The sequence below is a fragment of the Macaca mulatta genome, chromosome 7 (assembly GCF_049350105.2).
Source record: "Macaca mulatta isolate MMU2019108-1 chromosome 7, T2T-MMU8v2.0, whole genome shotgun sequence".
Lineage (NCBI taxonomy): Eukaryota > Metazoa > Chordata > Mammalia > Primates > Cercopithecidae > Macaca > Macaca mulatta.
The window spans coordinates 133,267,990-133,292,967 of NC_133412.1; the positions used below are offsets into that span (position 1 = coordinate 133,267,990).

Consider the following 24,978-nt stretch of genomic DNA (forward strand, 5'->3'; position numbering starts at 1 on the left):
GCTACTTGGGAGGTTGAGGTAGGAGAATCGCTTGAACCCGGGAGGTAAGAGATTGCGGTGAGCTGAGATGGTGCCACTGTACTCCATCTCCAAAAAAAAAAAAAAGCTATACAGATGAATCTTTAAAGATTTTAATTTATAGATACCTCTTCTACCATGCATTGGCTGTAGTAGTTGAACAGACATCAGCAGGCACAATGCTAGGCAGGCACCGGAGATTCAGTGATGAATAAAACAAAACTGACCTGGAACCTGGCTTCCTGAAGCTTCTCTTCATCTGTCTAAATTCCTTTCTTTCAAGGCCCAGTGCAAGTGACACCATCAGAAAGAGCTTCCACACTATTCTATCTGCAAATCTCCCTTTTCTGAGCTATTATGCTTATAGTATGTACCAGGCCACATGACATATGTTATTTTGTGGCATTCTAGAATTATTCCAATCTTTTCATTTTTGTAACTGGTGTGTTGTATTCAATAAATAATGTTATTCCAATTTTCATCACTGGTCACGCAAGAGTCCTCTCTTCATTATATTTTGTCCCCATAGTGCACCCCCAGTTTCCTCCCCATCCTAAGTAACCATTACAATACCTAAATATGTATCTAATTAGGTTGTATGTTTTCTTGCAAAATGAGCACTATCTTCTATGCACATGTATTTGTGTATGTCAACAGTATTGTGTTAGCATTGCTTCTCTATTTCTTCACTCTTTACTATGCCTCTAGTACATATCCATGTTGTTATGTATGCATTTATTCCATTGCTTCTACCCGCTATACCTCATGGTGTACCTCTACCACATGTCGTCTTCCCTCTTTTCCAAGGACAGCTACTTGGGTGGCTTCCAACTTGCCCAACAACTATTCTAGTTATTTTATGTATGTTACTTTGGCTCCAGCTCAGTTGTGAACTGCTTGTAGATAAGGACCATGTTTTTCTTTACCTGTTACTCCTGCTGATTTTCTATTAGTGCCTGTGCATGTTATCTGCTGTAAGGTGGTAAACATTAAAGTAAAACTAATTATAGAAGTAAGGAGTTGCCAGTGGAATCTTCTGAGCTGAATCTAATCATGGCTTTACCCCTTACTAGCTTTGTGACCTTGACCTTGGAAAAGTAAAACCTTGTTGCTCTTTCTTCATCTATAAAGGTAGATAATACCATCCATCTTAGTGGGCCGTTATGAGGAATGAGTTAATTAATACTAAGCACTCCAGTACAGCAGAAGACATACAACAGGTGTTTAATAAATAATAGGTACTATGAATCCTACCTACTGCTTCAAATTACAGCCATCTATACCTGTCAACTTTTCTAAGAATATAAGCATCCTGGAGGTAAGGTCATTTCAAATACTTCTTTATATCTGCTCATTACCCAGCACTCTGCTGTGTGTGAAATATTCTATACATTTATGTTGCTATGGTTTGGATGTTTTTGTCCCCTCCAAAATTCATGTTGAAACTTAATACCCAATGCAACAGTATAAGAGGATGTGGCTTTTAAGAGGTGACTGAGTAATGAATGGGATTAAATGATCTTTTAAATGCATTTTTGCCCTCTTTCCCTTCTGTCCCTTCCACCATGTGAGGACACGCATTCCTCCACTGTGGAGGATGCAGCAATGAGGTGCCATCTTGGAAGGAGAGATTAGCCTTCACCAGACACTAGTTCTGCTGGTGCCTTGGTCTTGGAATTCCCAGCCTCAAGAGCCATGAGAAACAGATTTTTCTATTGTTTATAAATTACCAAATCTGTGGTATTTTGTTATAGCAGCACAAACGGACTAAGACAAATCTGTTAACTCAGATTTTAAGCATATGTGCTAAAGTATTTTAAAAGGTTATTTTATCCAAGAATATAGTATGAGTTAATATCTTTTTTGCAAGATTCATGGCAATCTTTTATTATTTTTTATTTCATTACATGTTGAAAACAAAATCATATCTATTAAAAAGTAAAATCACAAATTAGTCTTTGATTATTCAGAAGCATAAGAAGATTGCTGTTTCATGTTTTCCATTTCTCCCTCCAGTGGCTTGAAAAGTACAGGAGCTCTTTTCAGTCACGTTTTGTCTTAAAGATTTTAAAATAAGAAGAGTCTGCATCCTGTAAAAGAGGGACAGAAACATGAATCAGTACCTACTCCTATTTACCCCAGTTTTTAACATTTTAAGTCCTTCTGTTTTGAGGAGCTATATCATTATGGTTCACTATTAAGAATCTTCACAAAATTTGAGAAACCGCTTAAATTAGAATTAAAAAATCATAGCCAAAATTTTAGATGCACACAAAAGTACCTCTAATGAGTTTAGCATCATCTCTGGTTTAGAGGAGGCATAAATAGCATTGGACTGTAATGCTAAATTCTCTATAATGACTTCTATGGATCAGCATATCATACCTACACTGCTTTGCTCTAATAAATAAAAACAATAAGTCAGATTATGTAGAATTGAAATATATGGGAGATAACGCTTTAAAATTATTTGTGGCCAGGCAGGCACTGTGGCGCAGCTTGTAATCCCAGCACCTTGGGAGGCCAAGGTGGGCGGATCACCTGAGGTCAGGAGTTTGAGACCAGCCTGGCCAACATGGTGAAACCCCACCTCTACTAAAAATAAGAAATCAGCTGGGCGTGGTGGTGTGTGCCTGTAATCCCAGCTACTTGGGAGGCTGAGGCAGGAGAATTGCTTGAACCCGGGAAGCGGAGGTTGCAGTGAGCTGAGACAGCGCCATTGAACTCCAGCCTGGCCAACAAGAGGGAGACTCTGTCTCAAAAAAAAAAAGAAAAAAGAAAAAAAAATTATTTGTGAACTTTTTGTATATTGCTTAAGGAATAAAACAAGGCAACTTGATAATCCCCAAGATGTGATGTTTCTTTTGGGAAGATATGCATTTACTACTTCCAAAACTTTGCACTAAGAAAGACAAAATAATAATAATGATAATACAAAAGTCAGTGTAGCCACTGTTCTTGATCCCTAAAAATAATAAAGATTCATTAAAAACAAAGTTCCAGACATAATGTTCTTAGACTAAAGAAGCAAATTCTAGTTAACAACAAGTACTATTAGCTTGAAATAAGTTATACTAGCATTTTCTTAGATGCTTATCAATAAAATATATATATACACATATATGTAAAATATAAAATAATGGGAGAGAGGAAGAGTACAGACTATAAAGAATGAGGTATTATGTCCTACAAATTGCTTTGGGAGATGACAGAATGCCCAGCTTATCATAATAAAGAGCAACAAAGTAGTAAGACTATATAATAAGCAATATTTCAAAGATGGTGGTAGGAAGAAAAAGGCTGTCATTTTTTTTTTAGAAAAGCCTAGGTGTAAAAAACATGCGAGATTTGCTAAATGATGTTTATATTTTACAGTTAGATGTTCTCTAAACAAAACAAAATACCCTTCATATGGACATTTCTGAAAATACTATTACAGTGGGACTGAAATTCTCTAGTCCCTGGTCCCTCTTTCCTCTCTGAAAAAATCACTTCTATAATATATTCTTTATCTGCCCTATTATTTAAATTGAGGATGTGAACCAGTACACTCATTATGGAAAATATGGAAATTCCTCAAAAAATTAAAAATAGAATTACCATCTGATCCAGCAATTCCATTTATGGATATAAATCTAAAGGAAGTGAAATCAGTACCTTGAAGTGATATCTACACTCCCATGTTCATTTTAGCATTACTTATAATAGCCAGGATATGGAAACAACCTAAGTGTCCATTAGTGAATGAATGGATAAAGAAAATGTAGTGTGTGTGTGTGTGTGTGTATGGAATACTATTCCACAATGGAATATTTTTCAGCCATAAAACGATGGAACTCCTGGCATTTGTGAAAACATGGATAATGGACATTAATGCTAAGTGATAGAAGCAAGATACAGAAAAACAAGTACTATGTGATTTCACTTATGTGGAATCTAAAAAGTCGTACTGAAAGGCAGAGTAGAATGATGGTTGCCAGGAGCCAGAAAAATGGGGGAAATGGGGAGATCTTGGTCAAAAGGTACACATTTTGGCCAGGCACAGTGACTCACACCTATGATCCCAACACTTTGGGAGGCCAAGGCAGGTGGATTGCCTGAGCCCAGGAGTTCAAGACTAGCCTGGGCAACATGGCAAAAACCCATCTCTACCAAAACTACAAAACCTAGCCAGGCATGGTGGTGTGTGCCTGTAGTCTCAGCTACTCAGGAGGCTAGGGTGGGAGGATTGCTTGAGCCTGGGAGGTGGAGATTGCAGTGAGCCATGATCACGCCACTGCAGACTCCATCCTGGGCAACTGGGCGAGACCCTGTCTCAAAGAAAAAAAAATTAGAAATTTTCAGTTATAAGATAAATAACTTATGTTATTATAACTTACAAATTCTAAGGATCTAATATATAGCATGGTGACTATAGTTAATAATACTGTATTGCATATTTGAAATTTGCTAAAAAAGTAGATTTTAAGTGTTCTCACCACAACAAAAAAAAGGTAACTGTGGGTGACAGATGTGTTAATTAGTTTGGTCATGGTAATCATTTTACAGTGTATTAGATCATCACAATGTATACCTTAAATATATATAATTTTATGTGTCAATTATAATGAAAATCTTTGATCATTAAGGAAGCTGAATATCCTGCTATATCTAACTCAAGATGAGAAGGGGAAAAAAAGCACAATAGCTAACACTTAGAACACTCCAAGTTGTGTTTTAAGTGCTTTTCATATATTAAATTCATGTAATTCCCATACGATCCTGTGACTGGGCACTATTATCACTAATCTCCATCTTATATTAATAGATGGGGAGACTGAGTGATAGAGAAGTAACCTGCTTTAAGAGCGTGGGGCACAGCTGGGATTTGAACCCAGGTAGCCTAGCAGCAGGCTGCATGCGCTTTGCCAGGAGACTGTGCTTCCTCTGTAGTACAGTGGCCTGTCCCTCTCAACTCTTTCCATCACTGGGCACAAAGCTACTGCATCAGCTGTCCTCCATGTTTAAAACTCAGGTTTAATCTTTGATGAAGCTTTACCTTTAGAGCTTCTACCCACACTACCAAGTCCCAACAATACCAAAACACTCATAAGCAATTTGGCCCAAAGCAAACTGTTCCACATTACTACTTGGTAGAAAATGAAAAGCTCCTTTGTGATTGTTCACACTCTGGACATTTTAGTGTGTCATGACCCAGTCTGATAACCTTTTATGTCTCTTAAGCATTTTGTTGTGTTTGTAACTTTTTACCCCCTAATTCATTTTCACTGTCCTGCAAAGAGTTGCAATAAATTAAATGTCTAACAATTAGTGGATTACTTAAATATTTGCAGGTATGTATAGTATGATCCTGTTTTATAATTCTTTTTTTATCTATCAAACCCTATTGATTCATTTCTAAAAGAAGGTGGTAACAAAGTATATCAAAGGCTAACAATAAAAACTATCCTCAGCAATAATCTTTTGCTGCATAATCATCTATAATTTTTTGTTTACTTCATTACATTTCCTATACTGTCTATAAATTAAATTCTTTTGAGGGTCACAATTTCTCAGAAATGGTTAATAGTATTCCCCGACTAATTGCTATAAAGAATGAGTGCTGAAAGAATGATCATCAGCATATTTCCTTAGACAGGGGAATAGGCACATCTTAGATGTGCTGAGTACTTCAGGAATGAGGTAAAAGCGCATGCATCTGTTTTAACAATGCAGTAAGTGCTTTGACAGGAAAGCACAGGGGCTGAGGTGCACCTGGTCCTGGGGAGAAGTGGGAGGGAAGGCCAGGTACCATTCCAAGGAGGTAACATGGGAGTTGAGACTGGTAGGATGGGTAGGAGTTGGTGGGGAGAAACAGTAGGGAAAGAACATTTTGACACACACACTGGCCAAACAGTATGTACAGAAGAAAAAAATGGCAGTCTTTGATTTGATTTTACCTTGTAAAAAAACTTCTTTCTCCAAGACTAGTAATAATTTATACTAAACCAAAAGATAAGCATGGTGATAAAATATTTTTTATTTATTTTTCTTTATATCATGAGATTGGTGGAAGGCTAGAAAGGTTTTTTTGTTTTTGAAACAGAGTCTCACTCTATCACCCGGGCTGGAGTGCAGTGGCACCATCCTGGCTCACTGCAACCTCTGCCTCCCGGGTTCAAGCAATTCTCATGCCTCAGCCTCCCGAGTAGCTGGCATTACAGGCGAGCACCACCATGCCCGGCTACTTTTTGTATTTTTAGTAGAGACGGGGTTTTACTATGTTGGCCAGGCTGGTCTTGAACTCCTGGCCTCAAGTGATCTGCCTTGGCCTCCCAAAGTGCTGGGATTACAGACATGAGCCACTGTACCCAGCCAGAAAGTTTTTTAACCACTGGAAAATTCTGTACCTTCCTGCAAGATCGATACATATTATTAAGAAACTTAGAAATTGGTCTTACCACACCACTCTTAAAGTTCTCAATCCTTTTCTTCCCCATCTTGCTGGTTATCCACCAGGCCCAGGTTGGCATGTATTGCCACAAATATGTTACTAACAAGAAAGGTTGTTGTGAGATCCAAACTTCTTTCAAATCATTGGCCATGCTGATTAACATCAGCCGCACACAACGACTGGTTGCCATCTTGTGGGACTGGTCTCCATTATTGGCTATAGTCTAAGAAAATTTAAAAATTAAGTGAATTTATCCAAGCAATTTCACAGAAATTTAAGCTGGAAAGGACTCAAATGCCATCTAGTTGAGTGGTTCCTTTAGTGGAGCTTCATGCCCCTTAGGAGTCTCCATAAGTACTAATGGGAGTTTATAAACTATTTGTAATATTTCAAAAAGCCCAACAGAAACCATATGCTTACTAGATAATACAGCGCAGGCTAACTAAAAGGTGAAGATTCTTTGCTTTTAATTAGAATTGCATCACCCTAATGTGCTTAAAGACAATTACTACTTTTGTAATAAAAATCAAACTATTAAGACAATGCATTTAGCAAATGAAATTCCATAAACAATTTTCATAATGGCAGAAGTTGTTTTGTGAATAATTCACACAAAAGCAGTTCTAAGACAAAAACTGATATACAGTGATACAACACCAATATATAATGCCAATATGTAACTAGTAAACATTCAAATTATTCCCAACCAGAAATTTTTACCTTTGTGACTTCTCCAGCTAGGGAATTCTCCACAATATTTGATTGCACTGGTCCTGGGCAAATGTTAGAAACTATTATACCTGGGTATGCGGCAAGTTCTGTTCGAAGGCCATTAAAAAAACCCTAACAGGCAAAAAAAAAAAAAAAAAAAGAGGAGGAAAAGAAGGCAAATAAATACAGACACGTATCTCATGACTTATCAAAATATGTTCTAAAATGTGTGAGTAAAGAACAGGGAGTGTAATCATGCAAGCTTATTAGGCACTTTTAACCATAGACTGGAGGCAATCTAGAACAGACATTCTCAGCTCTTTCCAGGTATAAATGGTTCACCCCCTTTGATAGTGATGGGTCTTGCCATCAATGATTTTTATGGTAGGCATGCACTGGATAGGTAAAAAAAACTATCCCTGAAGATTCTGATATACCCTCTTCATACCAGTCCTCCTCTCCCCACTCCAAAAGGGGTGTATGTCCTTCACTGAGAATCACTTAGGTCGGGTTTCTGTTTATTCCCCAAAGTAGTCTAAAGTGCAAATGTTTGGGACAAAGGTGAGGAAGATGGGATTAGTACTTCGCAGAAACTATCACAAAGAATGATTTCCACTTTTCCCATGTATATTGCTAATTTAACAGAATTAATTCATTTCAGCAAACATTTATCTTTTGGGGTAATAAGAGGGTACATGGCTAATTAAAAATGTAATATGATTGCCTACTGAATGACTTGTGTAAAACAGACTAGACCTTCTAGACTTAAAGATACTGACCATTTCTAAACCAATGGGGAGTAAACAGAAATCTACTGCCTGTCATCTCTTCCTAAATTAGGAAATGTTCCAAGACTACATTGTTATAAGGCTGGGTTATCTATTGAAAAGCCTAAACAGCTAACCCACAGTACATCTGTATATGATCCAAAAATGTTAAACCGCTATCAGCCCTGAATGCTGACCCCAACAAACAGAGGGGCTATGAGGGTTTACGATCAGAGACCAATACAGTGCCTGACTCAGAGATGAACCAAAAAAAAAAAAAAAAAAAACCCTTGGTAAATTAATGGAAAACTTCCATAACTTTAACCTTCTGCCTCTCTGTAGCAAAAGAGGAGAGAGGACACCAAGCAAGCCAATACATCAAACACTAAAACCTCTCCTTGTTTGAAATCACATCTAGCATTGTGTGTAAACTTTTCAATGATAAACAAGTTAATTCTGTAGCTTACTGAGAATCTGAGAAGGAAATGTGCTCTTCAAAAAGAGTTTCCTGGTAACTACAGTCTCAACCTGCCACATTTTATCATAGGATCAAATCCAGTAATAAAATAATGAGTGTTGCAGGGCAGGCCAGACAGCTCATCTGTGTTTACTGAAAGCATCCGGCATATCTTATGAGATACATGGTGCCAAACAGATGGGTGGCCGCCCTCCCCCATCTGCCTGCCTAAGGCTTGCCCAACTGCTCTCCAGGAAGTGACTGATGCCTGTTACTAAATATGAGGAAATCATCAGTGTAGCATTCTGCTTCATCACTGTCTGCAGTTGTCTGCACTTTGCTGCAGAAAAAAAAGATGTCCTAAAGAATCAAAGCTTCAAATTTTCATGAAACCATGATAACCATGTAGCTATTGCATCTCATTATTCCAACAGTGAAACATTCTACTTAAACTGACTTCAACAGCATTAAATATAGATTTTGTGTCTTCTTTAATCATTCTTTTCCTATTGGCCTTATAATTTCTTTATATCCAGTCTTAAGCCACCATTAAAAATTCATCCATTTCTAATATTTATACCTTATAACTTACGCAGTCCAAATCAAGCTTTTCTCCTTGCCTCTGCCTTGACTAGATTTTCTTCTTCCAATGAAACCAGAGTGAATACAGTCAAAATTTTTCCCAGTAAGGATATGAGACCAGGACTAATCATCCTGTGGGAAGTACCTATTTCTGACATGCGTATATAATTAGACCAGGCAAAACACACACCAACTACAAGGGGCAAAGAAAAGAAGTCACAGAAATGGGGAGGAAAAAGTACATCCTGAAGTATATGTAGACGAAAAGAGAAGTGGACCCCCAATTTTCCATGAAGATGTGGTAGGAATAAGGACAAGGTGAAGAGTGACATGTTAACTAGATGATACACTTTTTCAGGGCAGAGACCCCATCTTACTATCTTTATATCCCCAGGGTCTGTTGTACTGCATGGCACAATGCAGTGCTTGATACATATTTATTTGTTCAACAAGTTAGAGGCATGTGTGGATCAAGTCTTTTTTAGCATCCACTGGGGGTGTCCTCTACCAAAGGTCTCCTTGGGTCTCTCTGTCTCCCCACATCACTTCCCAGCTCCAAGGACCTCACACAGTGATGGCCATATCCCCCACATACACATTTAAGTCAGTTCTATCAGAGTTGAGTTTGAGCAGCCTTACCCGGAGAGCATGCTTGCTAGCACAGTATCCAGTGGAAAGAGGTGCAGATATGATACCGAGGATGCTATTCACAGTAACAATCTTTCCTTGCTTCCTCTCGATCATGTGAGGCAGAACACATTTTGTCAAGGACACCGTCCCTAAGTAGTTAAGCTCTATTAGCTTTCTGTAGACATCCAAGCTGGTATCCATGCACAAAGAACGCTGGGATATTCCACCATTGTTGACCAGAATGTCGATCTAGTTAAATAAAATCAGAAAAGGGGTGTTTGGGGGATGTCCTGTGGATAGACTGATGGAATTCCTATAGATGGTTGGTTATATTGTTAACTTGAAGAATCAATGGAACAATGGTATATTTCCAGAAGTCAGAAATTAAAAAGATAAAACCCCGAATTTACCTGTGGAATTAAATTCCCATTTTAGGTGACTTTTTATGAAAGTTAATAATTGTCATAAAAATAAATAAAAGCAGCCAGCCAGGCGCAGTAGCCTGTAATCCCTGCACTTTGGGAGGCCAAGGAGGGTGGATCACGAAGTCAGGAGTTCAAGACCAGCCTGACCAACATGGGAAAACCCTGTCTCTACTAAAAAATACCAAAATTAGCTGGGCGTGATGGTGCACACCTGCAATCCCAGCTACTCAGGAGGCTGAGGCAGGAGAATCACTTAAACCCGGGAGGAGGAGATTGCAGTGAGTCAATATCACACTACTGCAATCCAGCCTGGGCGACAGAGCAAGACTTCATCTCAAAATAAATAAATAAATAAAAGCAGCTGTGAATTTTTAGCTTCTTTTGTTCTACATGGAGGAATTTGTACTTGTTAAGACATGAAAAGTACTAATTCCATAACGCCAAAGACTCAGAGATTAAGGGGCCCAACTCATGGGCCCTATCTCACTGCATGGACCCCACTTGCCTAAAGCCCTTTGTATGACAGCACCACGGATGGGAATCTCTTCTGCAGTTACTTCAAAGCAAGACTGTATCAATATAAGATGCTACTTACTCTACCAAACTCCTGGAGAACAGCTTCGGTAGCCGCTTCATGGGAACCGGTGTCGGTCAGGTCAAGAGGCAAAACAAGTATATCTTTTTCTTTTAAATTGCCATTCTCTAAATAAAGACAAAAATTTGTGTGGAAGTCATGCCATAGTTCAATCAAGCTCCTTGCTACTCCACTAACATCCACCCTGCAACAAACTCATTTCCGGGTGGCCCTGTGAGAGTTCCTCTCAGTGGTCAGGAAGAGGACTAGTGGTTAAATGATGATGTCTTACCAGACAAAATGCTGGCTGGCCTCACAGGAAGTAGAATGGCAACTTGAATATGCAGTCTAACTTTACAACTTGATTTCTGGCAGAAATCAAGATTATACTACAAACTACAAACTAGAAAAGAGCAAAAATTTTGGAGCAATTTCTTTAGAAGTACAGAGGTACCTTTGTTTTGTAATAGGCTCACAAAGATGAGTTGCTCTTCTACACCCAAAACAGCTATTTGTGCTTAAAATCAGTAAGAAGCTTAGAGTCCTACAGTCAAATGACATATAGAAGCTTCTCTCCAGAGGCTAAGGATTCCTGGAAGTAAACAGGGAAAAGGACACATGCCTGAAATTCCCATCCAAGAAACATGCTGCTGAGTTGTGATTGGCTCTTTCTGTTCATGAAAAGAACAACTGAAACTAATTTTCCTGGACTCTAACTTTGAAATACAAGTAACATCAGTAAGAAAAACAAGCAAATATAGAAAATACAAGAGGTAAAAAGACTTCATGGGCAAAAGAGTTAATTGTGAAACATCAACCGTATTAAATGAAAAAGTGGGCACTACAGATCTGCAAGATAAAAGGAAACAGCCTTGTGCCAGGTAAGAAATGCTGACCTGGTTCATCTACTCCACCAGTACAGGACTTGCAAGTCACAGCAGCAGAGGAACAACTACTAAAAGAAGTGGCCCAGTGCAAAAACACAAGAGGCCTTTGAAAGAAGTATCATGAAAGAGGCCCATGGCCCTGCTGAGCACTACTGTGGCAACTAACTCTCATTTCTGGGTGATTAGCTTGATCAGCAATTAAATATTTAAAAGAATGACAGGTAGAGAGATGGCCCAAAAAATGGTCTGTTGGAAAATTCAAAATTATCTCAGTTTAGGTACTATTAATAAATGGTCCATGAAAAATAATAACTTTCCTGTTCTATGAAAAAAATAACTTAGGTACTATTAATAAATGTTGCATGAAAAATAATAACTTGAGGTTGCTTTCAATGTGAACATAATGGCTGGGCGCGGTGGCTCACACCTGTGATCCCAGCATTTTGAGAGGCCGAGGCAGGCAGATCACCTGAGGTTAGGAGGTCGAGACAAGCATGGCCAACATGGCGAAACCCCGTCTCCACTAAAAATACAAAAATTAGCTGGGTGTGGTGGTGCACATCTGTGGTCCCAGCTACTTAGGAGGCTGAGACACAAGAAACACTTGAACCCGCGAGGCGGAAGTTGCAATGAGCCAAGATCACACCATTGTACTACAGCCTGGGCAACAAAGTGAGACTCCATCTCAAAAAGAAAAAAGTGAACATAACTACACCAAAACTCAAACAAAAATATTAACACTGTTGCCCTTTATGTGAACACGAAAGTATTACCTCAAGTTCTATTTTTTAAACCTAATTCCATTCCTGTTCTTTTATCCTATATAATAAAAGTCTTATCCCATATGATTTTAATATCTGATACATTAATAAAATGAGTAAGGATTCTTCCTACTTTCTATGATCAGATACATGTATGTCATGGATAAGAACGCAACTGTTTTTTCTCTAAGACAAAAATCTAAGTCACTAAAAATCCACCAGCATTAGATACAATTGTTGGTCACTCCCTAATGCCAAGAGTCAGTGCAAAAAAACCATAGAAAGGTGGCAGAAAAGAAGAAAAGGCAAGGGCAGCCAATTAGGACAAAAAGGAGAGGATCTGAGACGAAGCACTTAGAGCATCTGGAGCCAGGGGGCAATCTCACTCCTCTCTAAAAGTCCCAAAACTGTATTTGAGTTTGGATTCTGATTTATTTCTAGGAAGCACCTCTGCTATTTCAGATCTGCTTACCTAGACATCTTCTTTTCACCCTTTCCAGCTCGTGCACTCTTCTGGCTGACAGCACAAGAGAAACTCCTAGTTTAGACAACTGGTAAGCCAGCTCCTCACCAATTCCACTCGAGGCTCCAGTCACCCACACCACCATATCAGTCAGCTCCCATTCTATGGAAGGAATGACAATGGAAGGAAGAAAATAAGCAATGAATTACAATCATAAATCAAAGATTAGAAAAAAGAAAAGAAAAGAAAGCCTTAAACAATACCACTAAATATGAAGGCATGATGTATGGAGCTTAAAATTTGAACTATTCTAAGAAAGCGTCTCCTTAACTAAAAAAAAAGCATTAATACAAATCATACTAATAACAGTTATCAACATAGTATTCCTAGACTACAGAACCTCCATAACTTTTCCAGACTTTACTTCAAGGTAAGCCTTGTAACCCCATGTTTTCACCCCAAGGCTCTATTTATGACAAACAGATAAGATAAATATGATAGATAAGATAAACAGGCTAACTAAACAGGAAATCACTGCCTGGACTCACTTTCCTTAGCCATTAAATGAGCCATTCAGATTAGATGATGGCTGAAGGTCCCCTCCAGTTTTTAATTATATTATTCTAATATTTTGCAATGGAGGTTGATGAAGAATCTAAATATACCAAGTTCTGTGCTGTTGATGGAAACATCCTAGATTTTTAAAGTAATATTTTCCCCATTTGCCAATCATGCCTGATGCCTATCAGCTCAAGGTCATTTTGTAAAAATGCTCCCCAGATGCCTGAGCTTTCATCTTAGGAGAATATAGTAATTCACCCAAGAACAAATGCATATTACAGAGAGATGAAATATTGTACTCTGCTTCTCCAATTATGTTCCTCTTAACAACTAAAAATGTTACAGTACTAAAGCAATGACAAATGGTTTATTCTTTTCTCCAATGAAAAACTTGTTAGCACTGCAGGAGATGATATTCAGTGTCTCTCTGAACTCGTAAAGTCACTGTTATGCAAAGTTCCTGTGTACCTTATTTAATAAAATAGATGTTATTTATCAAAAATATTAAACAAGGTATCACTTAACATTACATTTCTGATTTTAGATCAGAAAAGTTAAAATCAGGAAATGATTGTAGTGTTTTAAACAGCTCTAAATCCTAACTGTGATGTTAACAGTACCATCCCTGGAGACTGCCAGGGTTCAAATGCCAGCTCCAACACACACAGCACTGAAATGTTCCCAGGTGAGAACTCGGTGCCTTAATTTTCCACAACTGAAAATGTAATGAATAAGAACACATCCTTCACGTGATTGTTGAGAAATGAGTTAAAACATAGAAAGCACTCAGGGCAGGATATATCCAGTACATACTCAGTGTTTAATAAACATCAATTATAATTATTGCTTAAGTTTTTTAATAGATGGACTTCGCTACAGCAAAACATAGAACAGTCACTTAATAACCTATGTCTCCTAACTTCTCCAGCCAGGGAAACGGGGTTACAAATTCTAATGGCTTAACATTTTTACATTACTTCCTATGTACTTAACACATTATCTATTAAAAGCCTCACCAGAACTGTATGAAAATGTATTATTATCTCAGTTTTACAGAAAAGGTAACTGAGGTTTACAGAGATTAATTTGTCCCCACTAGTCAGTAGATTCCATTAAGGGTAGGACCTTGTCTTCCTTGTTCATTGGTGTGGCCTCAGTGCCTAGCAAGGACTGGAATATTGAAAAGGCTCCATAAATAACTACTGAATAAACAAACACCCAAGAATCCTGGCAGAGCCGGGATATAAGCCCAGGTATATCTAGCTCCAAAGCCCACACTGTCCACTATTTCATGATATACATTTAAATATGATCAATAATTTAAAGCCCAACTGTTTCTTAGACATTCAAGAAAATACCACTTGTCCTTAGGAAAAAGGTTTCATGTAAATATCTCAACTAAGGCCAGGTACGTTGGCTCACACCTATAATCCCAGCACTTGCCTGGAGGCCAAGGCAGGCAGATCACTTGAGGCCAGGAGTTCGAGACCAGCCTGGCCAACATGATGAAACCTGTTCTCTACAAAAAATACAAAAATTAGCCAGGTGTGGTGATGCATCCCTGTAATCCCAACTACTCAGGAGACTGAGGTGCGAGAATCACTTGAACCTGGGAGGCAGATGTTGCAGTGAGCCAAGATTGCTCCCCTGCACTCCAGCATGGGTGACAGAGTGAGACTCTGTCTCAAAAAAAAAAAAAAAAAAAAAAAAAAATCTTAACAAAGGATGGAAACATCCCAAATACTATGTCTGGGCTACAATGCTTTCCTGTCTCATAATGTGCTTTCGTAAAAGGCACAATTGGGCAACCTTCCTATAGGACTTTATGAAGAACAATATAACATCTATTCAGATAATCATTTATTCATTTATTGACTACTTGTTGTTCCCAAGTTCTACAATCATCAGACTCTAAAGTGAATATCATTTTTTTTAGAAACACAGGATTTACTAACCAGCCTCAAGCTAACAAAGACTTCTTGATGTTTACACAACTAAGCAAATATTTAAAGCTGATGGTGTAAACCTTTAATGCAATCACAGTTCTGGCCTCTTCCTCCCACCCTAAAGAAACTTTTTTATTTAGCACCATGTTTCCCGATTCCACAGAATCTGGTATACATAATGGTCTCCCTTTAAGAGCCCCTGAAAGTAGATTCTTAGAGTTGAAAGGAAAGTGACAGTGCAACTCCCACTCCAGTTTGAGAATTCTCTTCTCAAGCCCTTGACCCATCTCTAATTCCCTCACAGGATGAGGAAGCTAATTATCTCTGAAGCTTCAGTTCCTTTTTTGGGGAAGTCTAATCATTCAAGGGATCTATTTTATACTAATGTGATAAGCTTGTAAATGCTATCAACTGGTAGCAGTGTGCAGTAATCCTGCCTTGTGGTTTGACAAAGAAGAAGTCAAACTTCTGGTGTCGGTGGGTCCAAGTGTCTGGCCTGAGGCATCCTCCCCATCCCTCCCTCTCCCAGCACCTCAAACATTCATCAAGGATTTTGTATCCAAGGCCCAGAAGTTTGTTACCCAAGATGACGAATATTGACATAGATGCACTTGATGCTGAAAATCATTTGGAACTGGAGGAAAAAACACAGCTTATTAATCAAGTGTTGGAACTCCAACATATACTTGAAGATCTCTCTGTCAGAGGAGATGCAGTTATGGAAGAAAATCTCAAGCTAACATCAGAAAACCAAGTTCTTGGACAATACACAGAAAATTTCATGTCAGCTTCTAGTGTTTTTCAAACAACTGACACAAAAAGCAAAAGAAATATAGAATTGAAGCCCTTCTGTTTTATGGAATTGCGGCTGATCTTTCTTTATATATTGGACAGATTTCAAAAGTGATAGTACCTTTGTTTGTGGTTCCATTGAATATTTATAAAGCTAATGTCAGATGTAGGCAACATTCATAGCATAACGGGAGACTTCCATAAGTTTGTGTATTCTGTTAGTCTATGAGAATGTGCAGATGTATTGGAGACGTGATTTAGAATAGCACACATTTATGAAACTTAAAGATGAATGTTTTTAAAATTTGCTCTGATTTGTGGGTTTAGCCCTGTCTTTTATTACAGGCTTAGTAAGATATACAAGAAAATAACCATCACACTGTGAAAAAGTGACCCAAATCAGGTACTGACTGTACAGCTTCATGTACCCTATCCGTCTTCTTGGGCCCCTTCTCCACTGGCTTCTTCCTTCCTATCTCCCCTCCCCTAGGGAAAAATTGGTTTCACATTTGTAAAAGCAATTTTAATACTTAATCATCTCTGAGAGTAACCTGAACTTTAATTGTTGAAACTTAACCAAATGAAGACATTTTCTCAGCTAGGGCTTCTCATTTGTGATATTTAATACTAAGATAGAATTGCTGGTTTCTCTTTAATCTATTGAAAACAAAAAGAGGCTATAAAAATGAAGATTTTTCATTGAAACTGAATTGTCAATCTGGGAAGATAATTTTTTGTTGTCAAAAACTTCTTTTTGGCCGGGTGCAGTGGCTCACGCCTGTAATCCCAGCACATTGGCAGGCCGAGGCAGGAGGATCACCTGAGGTCAGGAGTTCAAGACCAGCCTGGCCAACATGGCGAAACCCCGTCTCTACTAAAAATACAAAAATTAGCTGGGCATGGTGGTGGGCGCCTATAATCCCAGCTACTTGGGAGGCTGAGGCAGGGAGAATTGCTTGAACCTCTAGGAGGTGGAGGTTGCAGTGAGCCGAGATAGTGCCACTGCACTCCAGCCTGGGCAACAAAGCAAGACTCTATCTTAAAAAAAAAAAAAAAAAAAAAAAATCTTTTCTTTACAAAATTACCTACTTGGTATCTGAAAAGATATAAATTATGGTCGTGTGTGTTTAAAATAGAAAAGCTTAAGGGAAAATAGAAATAGGGTAGAAAAGTACTTGGTAAAATACTAGTAACCAACTCCAAATATTTTCACTCCAGATTTGTGTTATCTCTGGCACAGAGTAGATCTTTTGGGAAATACATGAGAGTAGATTAAGCTCAACTAAGCTTTTTTTTGGCGGGGGTTGGGGGGCGTGGGGGGGAGGTGGGGAGGGGACAAGGTCTGGCTCTGTCACCCAAGCTGGAGTGCAGTGGCATGATCTTGGCTCCCTGCAACCTCCACGGCTCAGGCTCAAGCCAACGTCCCACCTCAGCCTCCCAAGTAGCTGGGACTACAGGCGTGCACCATCACGCCCGGCTAATTTTTTTGTGTGTATTTTTTTGTAGATATGGGGTTTTGCCAGGTTGCCCAGGCTGATCTCGAACTTGTGAGCTCTAGCGATTTGCCCACCTCAGCCTCCCAAAGTGCTGGGATTACAAGCATGAGCCACCACACCTGGCCAACTTTGACTAATCTTAATATACCACATCTGGAAGAGAACAGTTACAAAGAGTTTGGTCTTAAGGTTTATTTCTCGTCAGCAGATTAACTTTTGCAAAATTCCTTAAGAATGTATTAGTATCAGAATTGTGAAAAATGGGAGAGTTTCAGATGCATACTTATTGAAAATCTTGCTCAGTTTTATCCTGCTTGTTCTCCCAGAATTTTCTGTAAACTGAACGACTCCGTTTAAAGAGTTTGTCACCTTTAACAATTTTTAAAAATTCAGTTTGTAGACTCCATTTGTTAAAGGAATCAATATCAGAAGGAATACTTAAATGTTATATTAGGAAAAGGGATCCACTAATATAGCTTATGGTTATTAGAGCTGGGCTACTTTTAATTTATGGAAGTATCTTACGTATAGGTGTAAGAATGACTCACTATATGAATACATACTAATCATACTGCAAACATTTTGCATCTCTTTTGTGACCTACACAGACACTTAAATTGTGTTGCAATTCTGCTGTCTTGTTTTACAAAAAGCTCTTTAGGGAAGAAAAGAAAAGAAATCAAACCTGTCTTCCAAATAACAATCCCTCACAGTTGTTAGGGAAGACAACCATTATGTCTTCCCTAAGTCCTTTCATCTCTTACTCCTCTAAGGCTAAATAAAACTATACAATTTCTCCACCTTCCCTTACATGACATGATATCAGGTTTCCTCGCTCTTCTGCTCATGCCCACCTGCACCAATGCTAGTTGGTCAATGTTCCTGTTTATTAAAGGGTACTGGCTAGGGCAGGACACATGATTCGGTAGGGTCTGGACAGTGCAGAGCAGGATGAGATGACAAAAATCACTTCCCTTGTCCCCCAGAAGGTAGGGTCTATGAGGGCCTGGACTGTGGCTGATTCAGTCACTGCAGTGTCCCCAGTGCCCAGCACAGAGGCTGGCACATACAAGCAGCTAGTCAGGAGACTTCTGTTGTTTGCAGCTGTTGCTTCAGACACTGAAGCCTACAAGCGCAACCCAAGGTTGCCTAATCTTTTCTGGCAGCCACTTCACAGCTGACTCCTATTGAGGTTACTGTTAACAAAAACGAGTTTTGCTCACATGTGCTGCTGCTGAAATTTTTCCTCCTCTAGACTTCTGCCATGGATTTTTCTGGACCATTTTAATGTCTAAAATTAGTCACCCTTAAATTTCGCTGTGTGTGGCTGGGCTTGATGGTTCACATCTGTTATCCTAGCACTTTGAGAGGCCAAGGCAGAAGGATCACTTGAGGCCAGGAGTTCAAGACCAGCCTGGAACATAGTGAGAGCCTGTTTCTACAAAAAGTTTAAAAATACCCAGGTGTGGTGGTTTGTACCTGTAGTCCTAGCTACTGGGGAGGCTGAGGTGGGAGAATTGCCTGATCCCAGGAGTTTGAGGCTGCAGTGAGCTATGATCATGCCACAGCACTTCAGGCTGGGTGACAAAGCAAGACCTTGTCTCTCTATTAAAAAATATATATATCACCATGTGAGATACATGCTTGGAAATGCACAGAATTTCTCTAGACTAATCCAGCAGAGGCAGGATGGTGGCTGCCTCCAGAGAGGCATACTAGGTAGCTAGGGCACAAGGGTCAGAGAAAGCTCTTTACTTTTTACTATATATCTTTTTGTATTTTTTACTTTTGTATTACATAAGTGTGCTATTTTTTTAAGGGACAAAAAATAATAAACCTACAGAGAAGTCAAGAAGGATAATTTTTTTTTCTTTTTCCATCTTGATAGAGTCTGCCCATCTCTCCAGTCTGAGCTGTTTTGGGAATCTGAGTCTATTTCAATTTTCCTTTAATCTTTTCTTCTTTCTCACTCCCTACCTCCACCAGGAATCTTTTTAGACATTTTTTTTTCCCTAAAACGCTCCTGTGAAATGTTAATTCCACAGATATACTGTATATCATTTATGTACTGTACATATATCTGTGCTTTATACATAAAAGGAGTTCTGTAAAGTTTACTTCTGCCAGGCATGGTGGCTAATGCCTGTGTTCCCAACACTTTGGGAGGCCGAATGGGGTGGATCACCTGAGGTCAGGGGTTTCAGACCAGCCGGGCCAACATGGCGAAAACCCAGCTCTACTAAAAATACAAAACTTAGCCAGACGTGGTGGTATGTACCTGTAATCCCAGCTACTAGGGAGGCTGAAGCAGGAGAATCACTTGAACTCAGGAGACAGAGGTTGCAGTGAGCCAAGATCACACCACTACACTCCAGCCTGGCCAACAGAGCAAGACTGTGTCTCAAAAAAAAAGAAAAAGAAAAAAAGCTTACTCCTTGGTTAATAAGCATATGACTAAATTTTAAGATTAAGTTAAACGTTAAATTAAAATTTAAAAGTTATTAACACCTAACTTTATAACTGTATTTGCTGAAAAACATTTTTATGGTTTTTGACACAGTGTCTCACTATGCTGTCCAGGCTGGTCTTGAACTCCTGGACTCAAATGACCCTCCCACCTTAGCCTCCAGAGTAGTTGGGATTGCAGGTACATGCCTCCACACCAGATTTTTGCTAAATAACTTTTATGTAACTTATTTACTTACATAAATAGCAATTTATCAAACTACATGTGCAAATTTGCAAATTATATAACTACATAATAACAATGTAATTAAATTTAAAATCAAACTGTTCTTTTCCAGCAAAAGATAACCGAAAATATTAAATGAATTTCTTAAAATTGTCAGTGATCTTAACTTTTAACTTTTCCTTAATATAAGAAAATAACTTTTAGTAGCTTAGAGATATTCATTCAGATGTTGTCAACAATTTTCCTTTTTAGCACTTGACATAATTTGATAGGTTGAATATTTTTTGTAGGATTAAATTATAAAATATAATCTATTTTCATTTAATTCTCCAAGTCCAAGTGAACACAAAAGCACTAAGGATCAAACACAAACAACGTCTGCAAGGCAGCCAATGGCAGCCAATAGGCACACATATTCCCCCACTGGGATGGAACAATCAATCAAGAGAAAGCCCTTGGTTAATGAAGTTGTTCAGTATTTGGGATTCCGGCTTTAAAAGGAGAAAGCCCAATCACTTGCCATAGTTTCTTAGCACTGCTCTCGCGTCTATGTTGTGTATTTTTCGTGAACTCAATGTCAGTGCTGCACAGGCTATACCCAAGAAAACCCAACCAGAAAAATGAAATACTAAGGAATAACATTTTCTCGGGTGGGGTTAAGCTTTGGAGGGGCACAAACCACTGTATCAGATTTTTTTTTTTTTTTTTTTTTTTTTTTTTTTTTTGGTCCACAAGAACCAATTCTCACCTTGGGATAAATATCACCCCCCTCAACGCCCAACTCATAGTGCCCCCACAACATAGTCTATCTTTTGAGCTACTATCTCTTCCAAGCAAACTTTGTAACATGCTTTGAGTATTTTTATACCAGAAACTTGGTCTAGGGAAACCCCACTTCCCCAAGTCCTTAAGGATCCAAAGCCTAGATTTTGGTAGGTCATTTAATTTCTCTGAACATCAGTTTCCCTATCTGGAAAATAAGACTAATAATGCCTACCTTGTAAGAGTTGGAAACGTTAAAGGTTATGGGTATAAAGCGCTGAGCACAGAGCCTACATATAGCAAACAAACACAATGTCAAATACGAAGCAAGACACAGATAAAGTGAGATGGGCAGTATGCCAACAATGATCTCACTCCAGCAAACTGCCATTTCAATTCTTTCTAGTGTTCAACTTTCATCCCAATAAGTAGGTAGGTGAGTGACTTCGGATTATCTCAGATTTTATTTCAAAACAGCAGGAGTGAGAAATGGAGGCTAGACAACTTCAGGTAGTAGAATGACGGGGCTTTCAGTACTTACAAAGGAGGTTCCCTTACAAACGCAGGGGGACGCTCACTGTTCTCAAAGTATCGTCCTCTGAGGCAACACTAGAATCCTTTGAGTCCTGAGTAGGATGTCAGAGTCCTCAGGGGCCCCGCCGACTCCAGTGCTCTCTTATAGTTTGGCACTCCCTGGAGAGGTTTCCTAGCCTGAATGGCAAGTCCGTGCCATCTTCCGACCAGGACAGAAGACAAAGGGGCTTTTCAGCCCTCGCGTCCTCCTCCCCAACCCGCAGCCCAGCGTAAGGCGCAGCCAGGCCTTCCGGAAGCTCCACGCAACCCTCAAAGGACCCGGGATCACCGCGGAACCCCCGGAGACCCGGACACGCCTCGGCAGCTCCGAGCCCGGCCTCCCAGTCGGGAGCGGCTTTGGCAGTTCCTCACCTGGGCGTCGTCCCTGCCACTCGGCCCATAGTAGCGTCAGGTCGCCGTCAGCCCGCAGGAAGCGCAACAGCTGCACCACTAGCAGGAGCAACGCGCACAGCGCCAGCAGCCAGAGCAGCAGCTCCCAGTTCATCGCGGCCGCGCACGCCCAGCTCCGGGGGAAGAAGACAGCCCGCACCAGAGTCGCGTCGCTGCCCTGCGGGATCGCAGCGCCACTCTTTCGGCCAGCCCAGAGCGGCACCGCCCCGGCTCTGCCCAGGGAGCAGGCCGGGAGGAGGAGCCGCTCGGGCGCCCCGGGCTCAGCACTCGCGGCCGCACTCGCCTCCCTGGGGCTGCCCGCGCCCTCTTGCGCCACACCCAGCGGGGCAGGCAGATTGCTTGAATTCAGGTTTCCAAGACCAGCCTGGGCAACATTGGGAAACCCTGTCTCTACCAAAAATAAACAAATAAAATTCCAGTATTTTTTAAAAAGCTGATTCAAACATAAGCTACATATTATATACTACATTATTTCCTCTCTGTACAGGAAAACTAGCAACAGTCAGGAGACAAAGAATCATTCTTGCCTGGCCCCTCTTCTCCATTCCTATTCAGAAAGAACATTCCCTTTTCAAGTTTCAGTATCTTTTCATGAGGTCGAGAGAGTGCTGAAGAGTGTGGCTATCACTCAAAAGACCCCACAAGTCAAGGCAATGGTCCCTCCATGGGGACAAGGACCTTTTACAATTAGAGAAAAAAAGACTGAAGCCATGTGCTGTGTTGGCACCTTACAACCTGGTTCTGACCACACACAAACTTACTCTCAGCTAAAGTGTCTGTTTGGCAACCAAAGCCTAGCTTGGTACCAAATCCTCCCCTTACCCAAGCCATGATTCACATCCTAATATAAACAGCAAATGAAAACAGAGAACGTAATGAAAATACCAAGGTCTTGCCTACTCTAATACACAAAAGAGTAAACTACTGTTCTTAATTTCCGTTTGAAATGAGCTTCAAAACATTTCATTACTTCCCACTAAATACCTACATGTGTTTAAGGCATTAACAGTAGCATCTTTCTTGTTTTCAAGCATTTGAAAGCAAGAGGGCTTTCCATTCACAAGCCTCAGAGGGACCCAGTTAGAGTGCATAGATACTAGGCCATGTATGAGAACGACCTGTGACCAAATGGAGAAAGTTCTGGACGTTGATGCAGTAGAACTTTCATCCTCTTTATGTCCTAGAATACCTTGTATGCTCTGATGTCAAAGGCTGTTCCTTGGCTGAAACTAAATATGACTTTAAAACAGTCATGGAAATAAAAGAAGCTGTGACTTCCTTCCCCAATGTTGTTTTCTTTTTCCAGTCTTGCGTGCCAAACTTTTGTTTTTCTTCAAATGTTTTGAAGAATGTTACTTGCAGTAATCAAATTTCCTTAAACAGCTCTTCCTTCTCTTTTTTTAATCCTATTATAAACCTTCCCACCCTCATCCTTCTCTAAAAAGCTTTTTGGAGTTATCTGGACTCACAGTCATCTCTACCCTAATCTCAGCTCTTTCCACAATTACTTCTGAACTATGTTTGATATTGTTTTTTAATTATTTTCAGGGTTAATATATTATTGTTGCAATAGAACTTTAGAATCCTTGAAATAGAGTAGCAAATCTGATGCTCATTTTGAAGAGTCTGCAATACATAGCTTAGTGTTGACATGAGAAACAATAAGCCCACATTGGTTGAATTCTCCTTTCCTTGAAATTTAAACCTCCTTCAGAGAGAGTAGAAGGATAGTTACCAGAGGCTGAGAAGAGTAGTGAGAGGGTTGGGGGAAACTGGAGATGGTTAATGGGTACAATTATAGTTAGAAAGAATGAATAAGACCTCATATTTGATAGCACAATGGGTTGCCTATAGTCAATAATAATTTAGTTGTATGTTTTAAAATAACCAGAAGAGTAAAATTGGATTGCTTGTAACACAAAGGATAAATGCTTGAGGGGATGGATACCCCATTTACCATGAGTGATTATTACACATTGTATACCTGTATCAAAGTATCTCACATACTCCATAAATATATAGACCTACTATGTACCCACAAAAATTAAAAATTAAAATTCAATTTTTTAAAACCTCCTTGATGTTCTGAAGTCAATGTTAAAATGAGAGTTGCTAGCATTAAATATGTCAGTCTTCTCTGAGTATTATTAAAATGCTTTGAATAAAGTCACAGCCAAGGGGTCCCAAAGTCTTTCTATAACTGGTAACCTTCATTTTTAATTGCAGATGTAATAGAATGGTACCCTGCCTTCCCTCCTTTTAGTAATGGCCACTTTTGATGGTCTGGGCTCAGGCCTATTCATGGCAGCTAAGGCCCATTCAGGTCAGCTAAGATGAAGGCAGCTGTGCGTAAGCAATTGCCACCTTCCATAACAAAAGAATTACACAAAAATAACTTTAAAAATCCAGATCCTCCAAGATTGGCAGTCCCTGGGTGGGGGAAAAAGAAAAAGTGAGTGGAAGCTGTGAGTGGAAACAGGAACCAAGGAAGTCTAGGGAGGGAATATTTTTCCTCAAGAACAAGAAGGGGTTTGTAGTTTTTGATTGAGGGTGTTTTCACATCCCTTAGATGCTTTTGGAAATGTGTTGGATGAACAGTTGCCATAGTGCCAGCTAGCCAGGGTGCCATCAGAGTGCTAAAGGTCTGGGCACTATGTAAAGACATACCCAACAAAGAATTGCCCTGCCCCCAAAACTCACAACACCCTTACTCAGAAATCCTGCAACCTGGCTGGCCACAGTGGAGAGGAGGAGCTCTGCAATCTATTAGCTGCCTCCCACCACACGCTCCGGCTTACACCTGCCTGGCTATACCCCAGGTACAAGCATTCAGGTCATTGTCTAGTTTTCTGATATTCTTCAGGCAGACAAGGTCTTACCTAGAGTCTTATTTATAAGAAAATATAAGTTATTTTCTTATCTTTAGTAATCTCATGGGATCCCTCAATAAGAATATCTCACTCCACTATTCACCACAAGCAGTTCCCCATATCAGTGCGATTGTTTGTTTAGATTAGCCAATTTCCACAATATCTTG

The 24,978-nt window shown here is 39.6% G+C and overlaps 1 protein-coding gene and 1 pseudogene across 2 annotated transcripts; one reads left to right on the plus strand and one right to left on the minus strand.

Moving 5' to 3' along the window:
* Positions 1 to 1,877: 1,877 nt before the first annotated feature.
* Positions 1,878 to 22,176, minus strand: DHRS7 (dehydrogenase/reductase 7). 2 transcript variants are annotated; one of them, XM_015143765.3, is made up of 7 exons: positions 21,499 to 22,176; positions 12,718 to 12,870; positions 10,619 to 10,725; positions 9,608 to 9,847; positions 7,172 to 7,294; positions 6,459 to 6,674; positions 1,878 to 2,108 (listed from the first exon to the last, which is right to left on the minus strand). In XM_015143765.3, the coding sequence occupies exons 2-7, from the start codon at positions 12,851 to 12,853 to the stop codon at positions 2,061 to 2,063; spliced, it is 870 nt and encodes a 289-aa protein (XP_014999251.2). In that variant the 5' UTR covers positions 12,854 to 12,870; positions 21,499 to 22,176; the 3' UTR covers positions 1,878 to 2,060.
* Positions 15,640 to 16,202, plus strand: LOC144330266 (short coiled-coil protein B pseudogene; annotated as a pseudogene).
* Positions 22,177 to 24,978: the final 2,802 nt, after the last annotated feature.